The following is a 15,026-nucleotide window of genomic DNA, read 5'->3' on the forward strand; positions in this document are numbered from 1 at the left end:
GGCAACTTGGCCAGATGTGATATGAGAGCTCTCCTACATCGATTTTGAATCCTTCTCATAAATTGTACGATTTGTGACAGAATAGTTAAGTGACTTTTGTGTGTCAGGAAGATATTTCGTTTTTCGTATTACAAAGTTTACATGAATATTCTAGACCGGTTGCCAGCTACTTAGTAGGCTAACCTTAGGTGAAAGAGTGCCAAACAAGACAAACTGAAAAAGGATAAGCAGGACTGGCAGAAAATCCCCCCTGTGTTAGAATGTCACTCTGCTCAATGCATTGACACCATGGTGAGTGATACTTCTGATCACGAAATGACAATGGATGGAGAGCTTTTTTCTGATTCACCATCACCACCATTCAGCCCTGCACATGAGAGCAAACACAGAACCATCTTTACTTGAACTACAACAAAAAAGAATCGGGGCTCGACCAGTGAAAATGAATTCGAGGGCAGACAACCTTGAATGTATGATTAGAGACAACTCTAAATCCATTGCAGGCCTAAAGGAGTCACTGTGCTCAGTCCAAGATGAGATCAGTGGATTGAACATAGAGAACAGAACCCTGATGATTTTATTTTGGTATTCCGACCAACGAGGGACCTCATCTGGAAGAAAGCTAAGGACAGCAGCTTCCTCATAGACTCCAAACTCCGCTTTGGCGAGGACCTAACCATAATGGACAAGGAGGCCAGTGCCGCTCTTTGGCCTCTTCTGGAGAGTGCCCTCAAGAAGGGAAAGAGTGCTTATTTAGTTGGTCCTAGAGCATACATCGATGGGAAGGAAATACGACGCAAATGAAGAGACATCTCTACCTATCCTTCTTTATGTTTTCTATCATAGGTTGTTGACATTGAATCATATACTATATTGACACTGACATTTTGATCGTCATCCATTGATTATGACATTTGACAGGTAATTGGTTCTTGTTATTTTTTTCATTTTTTCATTTATAATGTTCCAATACAGGTTAATATTAAATTAAGATTAAATATGACATGTAATATGTTCCATTCCACTTATAAGCGAGTGGGAGTAACATTTTCAATTCAGTTAAGTAGTTGGTTAACTACTTTTATTGTTAGGGAGTTACTTCTTATAGCCGTTAACACAAGGGGTTTACGTGAAATTGTAAAAAGAAAAGCTTTTTTCTATTTTGTAAAGAGACAACGGCAGATTTTACTTTCTTACAAGAATGCCATTTATGCTCAGAGGATGTGCAATTTTGGAAGAACATGTGGGGCAATGGTTTATGGTTATCACATGGTACAAATCACTCTGCAGGATTCGCTATTCTCAAAGACATGTTTAAAGAGGATGTATTAACTAAGACTCATACAAGAGATACTGGGTCTATTTAGTAATTGAAACTGCTGGAGAACAGTTCTTACTTTAATGTTTATTGTTATAACTCAAGAAATGAAAAACTATTGGAAGATATAAAAGAGAATGCAAAGCTGATATTTGGGTGAGAGACAGAAATCCTCCTAGAGCACATGATTCAGGTAATATGTAATCTGTATTCTCTAATATAAATGTGACTGATATATGGAGGTATAGAAAACCTGTGGTAAAATACTTATATTGGAACTCTACAGTCCAGAATAGACTTATGGCTGATATCCAATTAATTAGAACCTAAAGTTGATCAAATTGAGACTCACCTGATATTTTAACAGATCATAAAGTCAAACTAAAACTGAATATTTGTGATGACTCACAAATATGTTCAAATGTGGGTTATTGGAAAACATATAACTCTATTGCAAATTGAAGATTTCACACAAATTGTCAATTCTCTTATTGAAGAACACTGGACATTAGCCATTAGTAAATGGTGAACATGGGAAATACTATGAAGTATTACAGTTTAAGATTAGAAGATTGGCCATGAGGCATTGCAAGGAACATGCATAAAAAAAGAGGTTGAAGATAGAATGCATTGTCAGTGAAATTGCTTCCCTAGCTTAATGTCAAAAATAAAGTACAGAGTTGTATGATATTCAGTTACATAAACTGCTAAATTAATTAAAAGTACAACGAAAAGGCTAGAGGGGCTTTTGTTAGATCAAAAAGACAATGGATGGTGGAAGACGAGAATAATTGCAATTATTTCTTCAGCTTGAGAAATTCAATGTTTTAATTATTAATCCAGTAACTTTAAATGAGGAATTCATTTATACAAGACAAGCACAAAGACAGGTGAAACAGATCAGGGTGTATCAGTACACACCCCTCTAGGGACGTCACCTGGCGTCCTACATGGGCGCATACCTGATTGACCAGGGTACCAGCGTTGGAACTCAGCGATGAGGCCTGGGTCCAGGATGTCCCTAGCGTGGACCCAGCACCTCTCCTCTGGGCCATAACCCTCCCGTAAACCAGGTACTGGAATCCACTGCACCGCAGTCGAACCTTCAGGAGGCGCCTGTGTATGCTGGTTGGCCGTCGATGAGACGGGGGAGAGGGGTAGGCCTGGAAACAGGAGCCAAAGGGCTCTGAGACATGAAAAGTGGGATGTATACGGAGGGATCATGGCAACAGAAGACGAACAACAGAAGGGCTAATAATCTTGGAGATGGGGAAAGGTCTGATAAAATGGGGAAGATCCCAAGTAGACAGCCATACCGTTGGACTGAGGGTGGAAACCGGAGGACATGCTGGCCGACGACCCAATGAGTGTGCAGAACGTCTTCCAGAACCGGGACGAGAACTGAGGACCCCGGTCGGAGACCATGTCCACCGGGAGTCCATGGATCCGGAAGACGTGCTGTGTGATGAGCTGGGCCGTCTCTTTGGCAGAGGGTAGCTTGGGGAGAGGAATTAAATGAAATGGGTTGCTTTGGAAAACCGGTCCACTACTGTCAGGATGACTGTGTTGCCATCAGAAGGGGTGAGCCCCGTGATATGTGAGACCAGGGACAATTAGGGAAAGGCAGCGGTTGAAGGAGACCAGCCAGAGCTTGCCGAGGATTCTTGTTCTGCACACAGATCGTGCAGGCAGCAACGGATGCGGAGATGTCAGGGACCATGGTAGGCCACCAAAAGCACTGTCGTGCAAAGGCCAGGGTCCGATGGTAGCCCGGATGGCAGGCAAGCCTGGAGGAGTGGGCCCACACCAGGACCGATGGGCGGACAGCGTCAGGAACAAACAACCGGTTATCTAAAATGCAAATTAATTACTTAAAAATCATACAATGTGATTTTCTGGATTTTTGCTTTAGATTCTGTCTCTCACAGTTGAAGTGTACCTAAGATACAAAATTGCAGACCTCTACATGCTTTGTAAGTAGGAAAACCTGCAGAATCGTTTCAAAAAATTCTAAAAAATTAAAAACAGAAAAGTGGTGTGTGCAAATGTATTCACGCACTTTGCTATGAAGCCCCTAAATAAGATCTGGTGCAACCAATTACCTTCAGAAGTCACATAATTAGTCAAATAAAGTCCACCTGTGTGCAATCTAAGTGTCACATCATCTCAGTGTATATATACACCTGTTCTGAAAGGCCCCAGAGTCTGCAACACCACTAAGCAAGGGGCACCATCAAGCAAGTGGCACCATGAAGACCAAGGAGCTCTCCAAACAGTTCAGGGACAAAGTTGTGGAGAAGTACAGATCACGGTTGGGTTATAAAACAATATTCAAAACTTTGAACATCTCACGGAGCACCATTAAATCCATAATAAAAAAATTGAAAGAATATGGCACCACAACAAACCCGCCAAGAAAGGGCCGCCCACCAAAACTCACAGACCAGGCAAGGAGGGCATTAATCAGAGAGGCAACAAAGAGACCAAAGATAACCCTGAAGGAGCTGTAAAGCTCCACAGCGGTGATTGGAGTATCTGTCCATAGGACCACTTAAAGCCTTACACTCCACAGAGCTGGGCTTTATGGAAGAGTGGCCAGAAAAAGCCATTGCTTAAAGAAAAAAATAAGCAAACATGTTTGGTGTTCACCAAAAGGCATGTGGGAGACTCTCCAAACAAATGGAAAAGGGACTCTGGTCAGATGAGAATAAAATGTTGCTTTTTGGCCATCAAGGAAAACGCTATGTCTGGCGCAAACCCAACACCTCTCATCACCCTGAGAACACCAACCCCACAGTGAAGCATGGTGGTGGCAGCATCATGCTGTGGGATGTTTTTCATCGGCAGGGACTGGGAAACTGGTCAGAATTTAAGGAATGATGGATGGCGCTAAATACAGGGAAATTCTTGAATAAACCTTTTTCAGTATTCCAGAGATTTGAGACTGGGATGGAGTTTCACCTTCCAGCAGGACAATGACCCTAAGCATACTGCTAAAGCAACACTCGAGTGGTTTAAGGGGAAACATTTAAATGTCTTGGAATGGCCTAGACAAAGCCCAGACCTCAATCAAAATTGAGAATCTGTGGTATGACTTAAAGACTGCTGTACACCAGCGGAACCTATCCAACTTGAAGGAGCTGGAGCAGTTTTGCCTTGAAGAATGGGCAATACTCCCAGTGGCTAGATGTGCCAAGCTTATAGAGACATACCCCAAGAGAATTGCAGCTGTAATTGCTGCAAAAGGTTGCTCTACAAAGTATTGACTTTGGGGGAGTGAATAGTTATGCACGCTCAAGTTTTCTGTTTTTTTGTCTTATTTCTTGTTTGTTTCACAAGAAAAAATATTTTGCATCTTCAAAGTAGTAGGCATGTTGTGTAAATCAAATGATACAAACCCCCCCAAAAATCCATTTTATTTCCAGGTTGCAAAACAAAATAGGAAAAATGCCAAGGGGGGTGAATACTTTCGCAAGCCACTGTACCACCATCAGAAATCACACATGGTGTCCCGGGAGGTCTACCCCGAGGGTTGGTGATAGAGGGGAGGTACGTGCCACGACGTCGTTGGCTCCCTCTGCTGGGACTACCCGGGATGGGCACCCCGACGCTGATAGCATCCATTAGGGGTAATTAGGGGAGGGTGCCAACCAGCCATGCAGGCCACATAAATGGAGCACCATGGCACAACCTGAGAGAGAAAAAGAGAGAGGCAAGGAGTGAGCCGACAGAGGGGAACGAAGCTCCCGGAGGCATGGAGACGAATATGAGAAGGACCGAGCCAATCCTAAGTAAATTTGTTGTTACATTTATTTTTGTTGCCTAGTAAAGTCGTGTTTTCTGACTAGAACCTCCCTGTCTCTGTGTCCATCTCTGTGCGCTGAACCCAACACCCCATGGTTTACCACACCTGTCTGACAGATAATTATCAAACCACTTGCAAGAAGCCTGATCCAGGACTACTTCAGTCAATCTTTGAATGAGCATGTGAAGGTCAACGGTATCAAAGCCCTTGGAAATGTCTATAAATAAGACAGCACAATGATGTTTAGGATCTAAGCAATTTAACACATCTAAAACAAGCGTAGCAGCATAATCTGTGCTATGTCCAGGTTGAAAACTGGATTGGTGCACATTTAAGAATAGAGGTAGAAGTTAAAGTTCTTAGCAGAGAGGATTCTAAAACTTTGGAAAGGCAAGATCATTTGGAAATTGGACGGCAGTTATCTAAGTCAGAAGGATTTGCTCTTTTATGTAGGGGGAGGACATGTGCCGCTTTCCAGATCTTAGGGATAACGCCAGAAACAATTGTCAAGTGGGACAGAGCGCTGCAGTAATGATGGTTTGTGTTAAAATTGATGGAATTTCAATAAAAAAACGAAACAAAAAACAAATCACAGCACAGATTGAAGGGCACACTTCCAGGCATGGGTACACTGAAAATGGCTGCCTGTCCAACCATTATGCCATCATTAATTTGAATAGAGACACCCTTTCTATTCATTCTATGATGTAGACAGACAGACAGGATATGTATACAGTCTTCGCCTGTTTCAGTTTGTGTGTGTGTGTGCATGCGTGCCTCTCTGACCCTGTGTCCTGCCTTCTCTCCTCAGAGCTGTTCCTGTAGAGCTGATCCACTATGTTGTTCCTGAGGAGGCTGGTGTGTGTGTGTTGTCCTTCAGCACTGGTGAGGGGTGTGTTGGACTCCAGACACTGTACGTTCGCCCTCACTCTCCTCACACTACTCATGCAGGTGGTGGTGGAGGCCAACTCATGGTGGTATGTACACTTCATTTTACACAATACACTTTACATGATACTGCTCTGCTCTCTGTGTGTGGATAAAGAGGAGGTAGAGAGAGAGACAGAGGGAGGCAAAGAGATGGAGAGGCGTGTTAGAGAATAGAGAGAGATAGACAGAAGGAGGGTGGAGGGGGTGAAAGATGGGGGAGGGAGAGAGACGAGAAGGAGGGGAGATAAAAAGGAAGTCGAGAGAGAGACAGAGGGAGGCAAAGAGAGGGAGAAATAAGGAAAGAGGGGGATTATAGAAGAGTGTGTGTGTGTGTGAGAGAGAGAACCAACAGAAATGAATGCAATTGACTTGTCAACTACTTGATGCATATCTATACATCAATCTCATTGAATGCAATGTATTAACTTAGGAATCATGTCTGTGAAGCATATTTGTAGGCAGTAATATTGTGACACTAATCTTCTCCCAATTGAATGCAATGTATTCACTTAGGCGTCATGTCTCTGGCTTATCTCTAGGCATCAATATAGTTACACTAATCTTCCCTCATTGAATCTAATGAATTCATATAAGCGTCATGTACACAACATTGCTCGTCGAACATCTCATTCCAAAGTCATGGGCATTAATATGGGAAGGCTTTACACTAGATGTTGGAACATTGCTGCGGGGACTTGCATCCATTCAGCCACGAGCATTAGTGAGGTCGGGGCACTGATGTTGGGCGATAAGGCCTGGCTCACAGTCAGTGTTCCAATTCATCCCAAAGGTGTTTGATGGGGTTGAGGTCAGGTCTCTATGCAAGACAGTCAAGTTCTTGCACACCAATCACGACAAACCATTTCTGTATGGCCCTCACTTTGTGGACGGCGCTATTGTCATGCTAAAACAGGAAAGGGCCTTCCCCAAACTGTTGCCACAAAATTGGAAGCACAGATATGTCTAGAATGTCATTGTATGCTGTAGCGTTAAGATTTCCCTTCACTGGAACTAAGGGCCTAGCCCGAACCATGAAATACAGCCCCAGACCATTATTCCTCCTCCACCAAACTTTACAGTTGGCACTATGCATTCAGGCAGGTAGCGTTCTCCTGGCATCCGCCAAACCCAGATTTGTCCGTCGGACTGCCAGATGGTGAAGCTTGATTCATCACTCCAGAGAACACGTTTCGACTGTTCCAGAGTCCAATTGCGGTGAGCTTTACACCACTCCAGCCGACGCTTGGCATTGTGCATGGTGATCTTAGGCTTGTGTGCGGATGCTCGGACATGAATACCCATTTCATGAAGCTCCCGACAAACTGACGTTGCTTCCAGAGGCAGTTTGGAATTCAGTAGTGAGTGTTGTTACGGAGGACAGACGATTTTTACGCACTTCAGCACTCGGCGGTCCCGTTCTGTGAGCTTGTGTGGCCTACCACTTTGTGGCTGAGACGTTGTTGCTGCTTGACGTTTCCACTTCACAATAACAGTACTTACAGATGACCGGGGCAGCTCTAACAGGGCAGAAATTTGACGAACTGACTTTTTGTAAAGGTGGTATCGACATTGAAGTCACTGAGCTCTCCAGTAAGCCTAATTTACTGGTAATGTTTGTCTATGGAGATTGCATGGCTGTGTGCTCGATTTTATATACTGTACCTGTCAGAAACGGGTGTGGCTGAAATAGCCAAATCTACTAATTTGAAGGAGTGTCCATATACTTTTGTAAATATAGTGTATCTATACAGTATATCTATTTATCATTTGGAAAATATAGAACAGGAAAATCCAAACGTGTGTGTGTGTGTGTGTGTGTGTGTGTGTGTGTGTGTAAGAAACAAAAACAAAACTAAGTAAATAAAGTGTGTGTAATCTTTTGTTGAATTTAAGCGGGTGTGGCTGAAATAGCCGAATCCTCTAATTTAAAGGGGTGTCCACTAATCTAAACGGGTGTTTGTGTGTGCCATTAGGAGAGAAGTCTAAATGTGAACATGCAGTTGAGAGACAAACTGAATAGATTTGCTACACAGAGGTAAACAGTGTTTAGACATCACCATAGGAGCATTGCTCAAATCAGATCTAATTTGAATTCTGTTTGTGTCTCTGCGTGTGAGCGTGTGTGTGTGTGTGTGTGTTTGCCTGCAAGTGTGTGTGTGGTGTTTGTGGTGATTTTGTAACAGCAAAACGCTAAAGAATTTGTGCCAAATGGAAAGTAGAACTTTTACAGACATGTTTTCTACTTGTTTATAGGAAACTAGAACAAACAGTACACAACTCTTTAGTGAGAATACTGAAGCAATGAGCTATACTGAGGTCATTAGGCAGAGGAATACAATCATCTGTAGCCTTTTCAACAAATCCATGAAGTTGTATTTGTTGATGTATTGAGACTCTACATACTGTAGTTGACTAAAGCAATGGCAGAAGAGAAATTCCATTGTGATATTCCATGGATTATGTGATTTAGTATGGACACAAACATTATCACACAAAATACCTACTGCTGACGTGTGTGTGTGTGTGTTGTGGTTTGTGTGTGTGTTTGTGATTTGTGTGCCTTTCAGTTCCCTCCAGTAAAAGACACACAGGTGCAAACGATTTACTGTGTCCGAGCGAGTGAGGCCTGTTAGGGGGGTGTGTGTCAGTGTGTTTTCTCTCCCTCCCTCCCTGGCTGCTCTCCCCAACAGATCAGGTTACAGTGGGGGCTAATTGTGCTGCTCTGGGGGGGTTTAGAATGGATTGCTGTGTGTGGGCACGCGAGCTTGCGTGCAGTTATTCTCTAACAGGTTATTCTCTCTCTCTTCCTCTCCCTCTTTCCAGGTCTTTAGCCATGAACCCTCTGCTGATCCCCGAGGCATACATCATCGGTGCCCAGCCTCTGTGCAGCCAGCTGGTAAGTCTGTCTCAGGGCCAGAAGAAGCTGTGCCAGCTCTACCAGGACCACATGCAGTACATCGGCGAGGGCGCCAAGACTGGCATCAGGGAGTGCCAGTATCAGTTCCGACAACGGCGTTGGAACTGCAGCACCGTGGACAACTCCTCCGTGTTCGGACGGGTCATGCAGATAGGTAAGGCTTAGCTCAGTGGGTTAACGTGGTCTTCAGTCGCAGACACTCTATTTTTAATACCCTCTTACATCATTATATTCTAGTCCAGTCTGTTGTATTCTACTCTGTACTTGAAAGAGGTTGAGTAGAAGTGATGAGTATGGAGTTAATCTGTTCAGAGCCATAGACCTTTAAAGCTTAGAGAGGATCTCATGTCAAATGTTGAAGTGTTGTGGTTGCAAGTTCACCTGTCTACTCTAAAGCCTCTTCTTTTGGGGTACTGCTATAGGCCATCAAGTGCTAACAGTCAGTATTTGGATAATGTGTGTGCATGTTTGATAGTGTATGTGATGTTAAAATACAGGTTTATTTTCTGAGTGACCTGAACATTGACTGGTTAGCAACTTGCTGTCCTCTCAAGAGGAAGCTTCTAACTGTGAAAAATGCCTGTAAGATGACCCAGGCTATCACTTAACCAACTAGTGTCTACCAATAGTGTTGAATCTGTGACATCCACTTGTATTGATCATATCTTCATTAATGCTGCAGAGCTTCGCTCCAAATAAATACCAGTTCTCATTAGCTGTAGTGACATAACATTTTGGCAATAACAAGGAAAGCCAAAGTGCAAAAGGTTGGGCCTATAGTAAATTATAAGAGATCCAGTTGTGTAAAGTACTTAAGTAAAAATACTTTAAAGTACTACTTAAGTAGTTTTTGGGGGTATCTGTGGTTTACTTTACCAATTATATTTTTGACTACTTTTATTTCACTGCATTCCTAAAGAAAATAATATACTTTCTACTCCATATATTTTCCCTGACACGCAAAAGTACTCATTACACTTTGAATGCTTAGCAGAACAGGATCATGGTCAAATTCACATCCCTGGTCATCCCTACTGCCTCTGATCTGGCGGACTGACTAAACACAAATTATTTGTTTGTAATGATGGGTGTTTGAGTGTGCCCTCGTTATCCCTAAATTAAAAGAACAAGAAAATTGTACCGCCTGGTTTGCTTAATATATTTTAGCAATTACATTTACTTTTGATACTTAAGTATATTTAAAACCAAATACTTTTAGACTTTTACTCAAGTAGTATTTTACTGGGTTACTTTCACTTTTACTTGAGTCATTTTCTATGACCATATCTTTACTTTTACTCAAGTATGACAATCAAATCAAATCAAATTTTATTTGTCACATACACAGGCTTAGCACATGTTATTGCGGGTGTAGCGAAATGCTTGTGCTTCTAGCTCCGACAGTGCAGTAATATCTAACAAGTAATATCAAAAAATTTCACAACATGTACCCAATACACACAAATCTAGTAAGGAATGGAATTTAAGAATATATACATACAGTGGGGAGAACAAGTTTTTGATACACTGCCGATTTTGCAGGTTTTCCTACTTACAAAGCATGTAGAGGTCTGTCATTTATTATCATAGGTACACTTCAACTGTGAGAGACGGAATCTAAAACAAAAATCCAGAAAATTACATTGTATGATTTTTAAGTAATACATTTGCATTTTATTGCATGACATAAGTATTTGATACATCAGAAAAGCAGAACATAATATTTGGTACAGAAACCTTTGTTTGCAATTACAGAGATCATAAGTTTCCTGTAGCTCTTGACCAGGTTTGCACACACTGCAGCAGGGATTTTGGCCCACTCCTCCATCCAGATCCTTCAGGTTTCGGGGCTGTCGCTGGGCAATACGGACTTTCAGCTCCCTCCAAAGATTTTCTATTGGGTTCAAGTCTGGAGACTGGCTAGGCCACTCCAGGACCTTGAGATGCTTCTTACGGAGCCACTCCTTAGTTGCCCTGGCTGTGTGTTTTGGGTCATTGTCATGCTGGAAGACCCAGCCACGACCCATCTTCAATTCTCTTACTGAGGGAAGGAGGTTGTTGGCCAAGATCTTGCGATACATGGCCCCATCCATCCTCCCCTCAATACGGTGCAGTCGTCCTGTCCCCTTTGCAGAAAAACATCCCCAAAGAATGATGTTTCCACCTCCATGCTTCACGGTTGGGATGGTGTTCTTGGGGTTGTACACATCCTTCTTCTTCCTCCAAACACGGCGAGTGGAGTTTAGACCAAAAAGCTCTATTTTTGTCTCATCAGACCACATGACCTTCTCCCATTCCTCCTCTGGATCATCCAGATGGTCATTGGCAAACTTCAGACGGGCCTGGACATGCGCTGGCTTGAGCAGGGGGACCTTGCGTGCGCTGCAGGATTTTAATCCATGACGGCGTAGTGTGTTACTAATGGTTTTCTTTGAGACTGTGGTCCCAGCTCTCTTCAGGTCATTGACCAGGTCCTGCCGTGTAGTTCTGGGCTGATCCCTCACCTTCCTCATGATCATTGATGCCCCACGAGGTGAGATATTGCATGGAGCCCCAGACCGAGGGTGATTGACCGTCATCTTGAACTTCTTCCATTTTCTAATAATTGCACCAACAGTTGTTGCCTTCTCACCAAGCTGCTTGCCTATTGTCCTGTAGCCCATCCTAGCCTTGTGCAGGTCTACAATTTTATCCCTGATGTCCTTACACAGCTCTCTGGTCTTGGCCATTGTGGAGAGGTTGGAGTCTGTTTGAGTGTGTGGACAGGTGTATTTTATACAGGTAACGAGTTCTCTCACAGTTGAAGTTTAACTATGATAAAAATTACAGACCCCTACATGCTTTGTAAGTAGGAAAACCTGCAAAATTGGCAGTGTATCAAATACTTGTTCTCCCCACTGTATATGGACAAGCAATGACAGAGCGGTATGGATTAAGATACAGTAGAATATTATAGAATATAACACAGTATATACATATGAGATGAGTAGTGGTCCTCTGTAGCTCAGCTGGTAGAGCACGGTGCTTGTAACGCCAGGGTAGTGGGTTTGATCCCCGGGACCACCCACACACAAAAATGGATGCACGCATGACTGTAAGTTCCTTTGGATAAAAGCGTCTGTTAAATGGCATTTTTATTTATGTTTTTATTTAGTGCAAGATATGTAAACACTATTAAAGTGACTATTGTTCCATTTCTTACAGTGGCCAGTGATTTCGATAGGCAGCAGCAGCCTCTAATGTGCTAGTGTGGCTATTTAACAGTCTGATGGCCTTGAGATAGAAGCTGTTTTTCATTCTCTCGGTCCCATCTTTGATGCACCTGGACTACCTCACATTCTGGATGATAGCGGGGTGAACAGGCAGTGGCTCGGGTGGTTGATGTCCTTGATGATCTTTTTGGCCTTCCTGTGACATCGGGTGCTGTATGTGTCTTGGAGGGCGGTAGTTTGCCCCCGGTAATGCGTTCGGCAGACCACACCACCCTCTGGAGAGCCTTGCGGTTGCGGGCAGAGCAGTTGCCGTATCAGGCGGTGATACAGCCTGACAGGATGCTCTCAATTGTGCATCTGTAAAAGTTTGAGGGTTTAGGTGCCAAGCCAAATTTCTTCAGACTCCTGAGCTTGAAGAGGCTCTGTTGCGCCTTCTTCACCACACTGTCTGCGTGGGTGGATTATTTCAGTTTGTCAGTGATGTGTACGCCAAGGAACTTGAAGCTTTCCACCTTCTTCACTGCGGTCCCGTCGATGTGGATCGGGGGTTGCACCCTCTGCTGTTTCCTGAAGTCCACGATCATCTCCTTTGTTTTGTTGACGTTGAGTGAGAGGTTATTTTCCTGGCACCACACTCCCAGAGCCCTCACCTCCTCCCTGTATGTGGTCTCGTCATTGTTGGTAATCAAGCCTACTACTGTTGTGTCGTCTGCAAACTTGATGATTGAGTTGGAGGCGTGCCAGGCCACGCAGTCATGGGTGAACAGGGAGTACAGGAGGGGGCTGAGCACGCACCCTTGTGGGGTCCCAGTATTGCGGATCAGCGAAGTGGAGATATTGTGTCCTACCTTCACCACCTGGGGGCGGCCCGTCAGGAAGTCCAGGACCCAATTGCACAGGACGGGGTTCAGACCCAGGGTCTCGAGCTTAATGATGAGCTTGGAGGGTACTATGGTATTGAATTCTGAGCTATAGTCAATTAACAGCATTCTTACATAGGTATTCCTCTTGTCCAGATGGGATATGGCAGTGTGCAGTGTGATGGCAATTGTATCGTCTGTGGCTCTATTTGGACAGTAAGCAAATTGAAGTGGGTCTAGGGTGACAGGTAAGGTAGAGGTGATATGATACTTGACTAGTCTCTCAAAGCACTTCATGATCACGAGGTGAGTGCTATGGGGCGATAGTCATTTAGTTCAGTTACCTTTGCTTTCTTGGGTACAGGAACAATGGTGGCCATCTTGATGCATGTGGGAACAGCAGACTGGGAAAAGGAGAGATTGAATATGTCCGTAAACACACCAGCCAGCTGGTCCACCACTGAAGAGATCATACAAAAATGTTTTCTCAGGACTCTTTTGTTGAAGATGTAAAACATGTATGTTGGTCTGATGTTGACAAGCATGCACCTGTTAAGAAATGAACTGAGAACTGTAAGAGCTCCATGGATTGATGATGAATTGAAAAATTGTATGGTTCAAAGAAATGATGCAAAATAGGAGGCAAACAAGTCAGGCTGCTCAGCTGATTGGTTGGCATACTGTACATTGAGACATTTTGTGACTAAACTTAACAAAAAGAAGAATAAATGATATTACCAAAACAAGATAAATGACATAAAACACAATAGAAAATACTTTGGAGTACCTTAAATGATATATTGGGCAGAAAACCCAATTCATCTCCATTGTTCATTGAAGTTGATGGGTCATTTATAACTAAACCTTTCAATATTGCCAATCATTTCTGACAAAATTAGAAATGTATAATATATGACAATGTAGCTAGACTCTTGCCCGTAAACATGGATGAATGATTCACGGCAGAATGGAACCATTTAACTCAGTTTTGTTTGTAGACACATCTTGTTTGGCAAGCATTGTGTCAAGTCACTATGGGTCACACTGACTGTGGCATGTGCAGAAAGTAGCCCATCACAACTTTTTCCAACTGATCTGTCGATAGCAACTGCTAAATTCAGGGCATCAGTTTGATTGGGAATGTAGTTTGTGTTTATATTTGTATTTATTATGGATCCCCATTAGCTGCCAAGGCAGCAGCTACTCTCCCTGGGGTCCAGCAACATAAGACAGTTTAAAATACTACTTGACATGACATTTAGTAACACCTTACCCAACACATTCAGTGTGTTCCCTCAAGGCACCACTCCATCACCACATATTTACAATACAGTCGTGGTCAAAAGTTTTGAGAATGACACAAATACAAATTTTCACAAAGTCTGCTGCCTCAGTTTTGATGATGGCAATTTTTATATACTCCAAAATGTCATGAGGAGTGATCAGATGAATTGCAATTAATTGCAAAGTCCCTCTTTGCCATGAAAATTAACTTAATCCCCAAAAAACATTACCACTGCATTTCAGCCCTGCCACAAAAGGACCAGCTGCCATCATGTCAGTGATTCTCTTGTTAATACAGGTGAGAGTGTTGACGAGGACAAGGCTGGAGATCACTCTGTCATGCTGATTGAGTTAGAATAACAGACTGGAAGCTTTAAAAGGAGGGTGGTGCTTGAAATCATTGTTCTTCCTCTGTTAACCATGGTTACCTGCAAGGAAACACGTGCCGTCATCATTGCTTTGCACAAAAAGGTCTTCACAGGCAAGGATATTGCTGCTAGTAAGATTGCACCTAAATCAATCATTTATCGGATCATCAAGAACTTCAAGGAGAGTGGTTCAATTGTTGTGAAGAAGGCTTCAGGGCGCCCAAGAAAGTACAGCAAGCGCCAGGACCGTCTCCGAAAGTTGATTCGCTGTGGGATCGGGGCACCACCAGTGCAGAGCTTGCTCAGGAATGGCAGCAGGCAGGTGTGAGTGC

The 15,026-nt window shown here is 43.3% G+C and overlaps 1 protein-coding gene across 1 annotated transcript in view; it reads left to right on the forward strand.

Annotated features, from left to right (window-relative positions):
- LOC311147672 (protein Wnt-5a-like) overlaps nt 1-15,026 on the forward strand; it is an 82,103-nt gene that overhangs the window by 42,654 nt on the left and 24,423 nt on the right. Inside the window, exons 2-3 of the mRNA XM_084184426.1 lie at nt 5,935-6,100; nt 8,877-9,124. Of these exons, the coding sequence (XP_084040552.1) occupies nt 5,961-6,100; nt 8,877-9,124 (388 nt within the window). The 5' untranslated portion in view covers nt 5,935-5,960. The remainder of the gene's footprint in view (nt 1-5,934; nt 6,101-8,876; nt 9,125-15,026) is intronic.

This window comes from Coregonus lavaretus (genome assembly GCF_964263955.1).
Source record: "Coregonus lavaretus genome assembly, chromosome: 20".
NCBI classification, from domain to species: Eukaryota; Metazoa; Chordata; class Actinopteri; order Salmoniformes; family Salmonidae; genus Coregonus; species Coregonus lavaretus.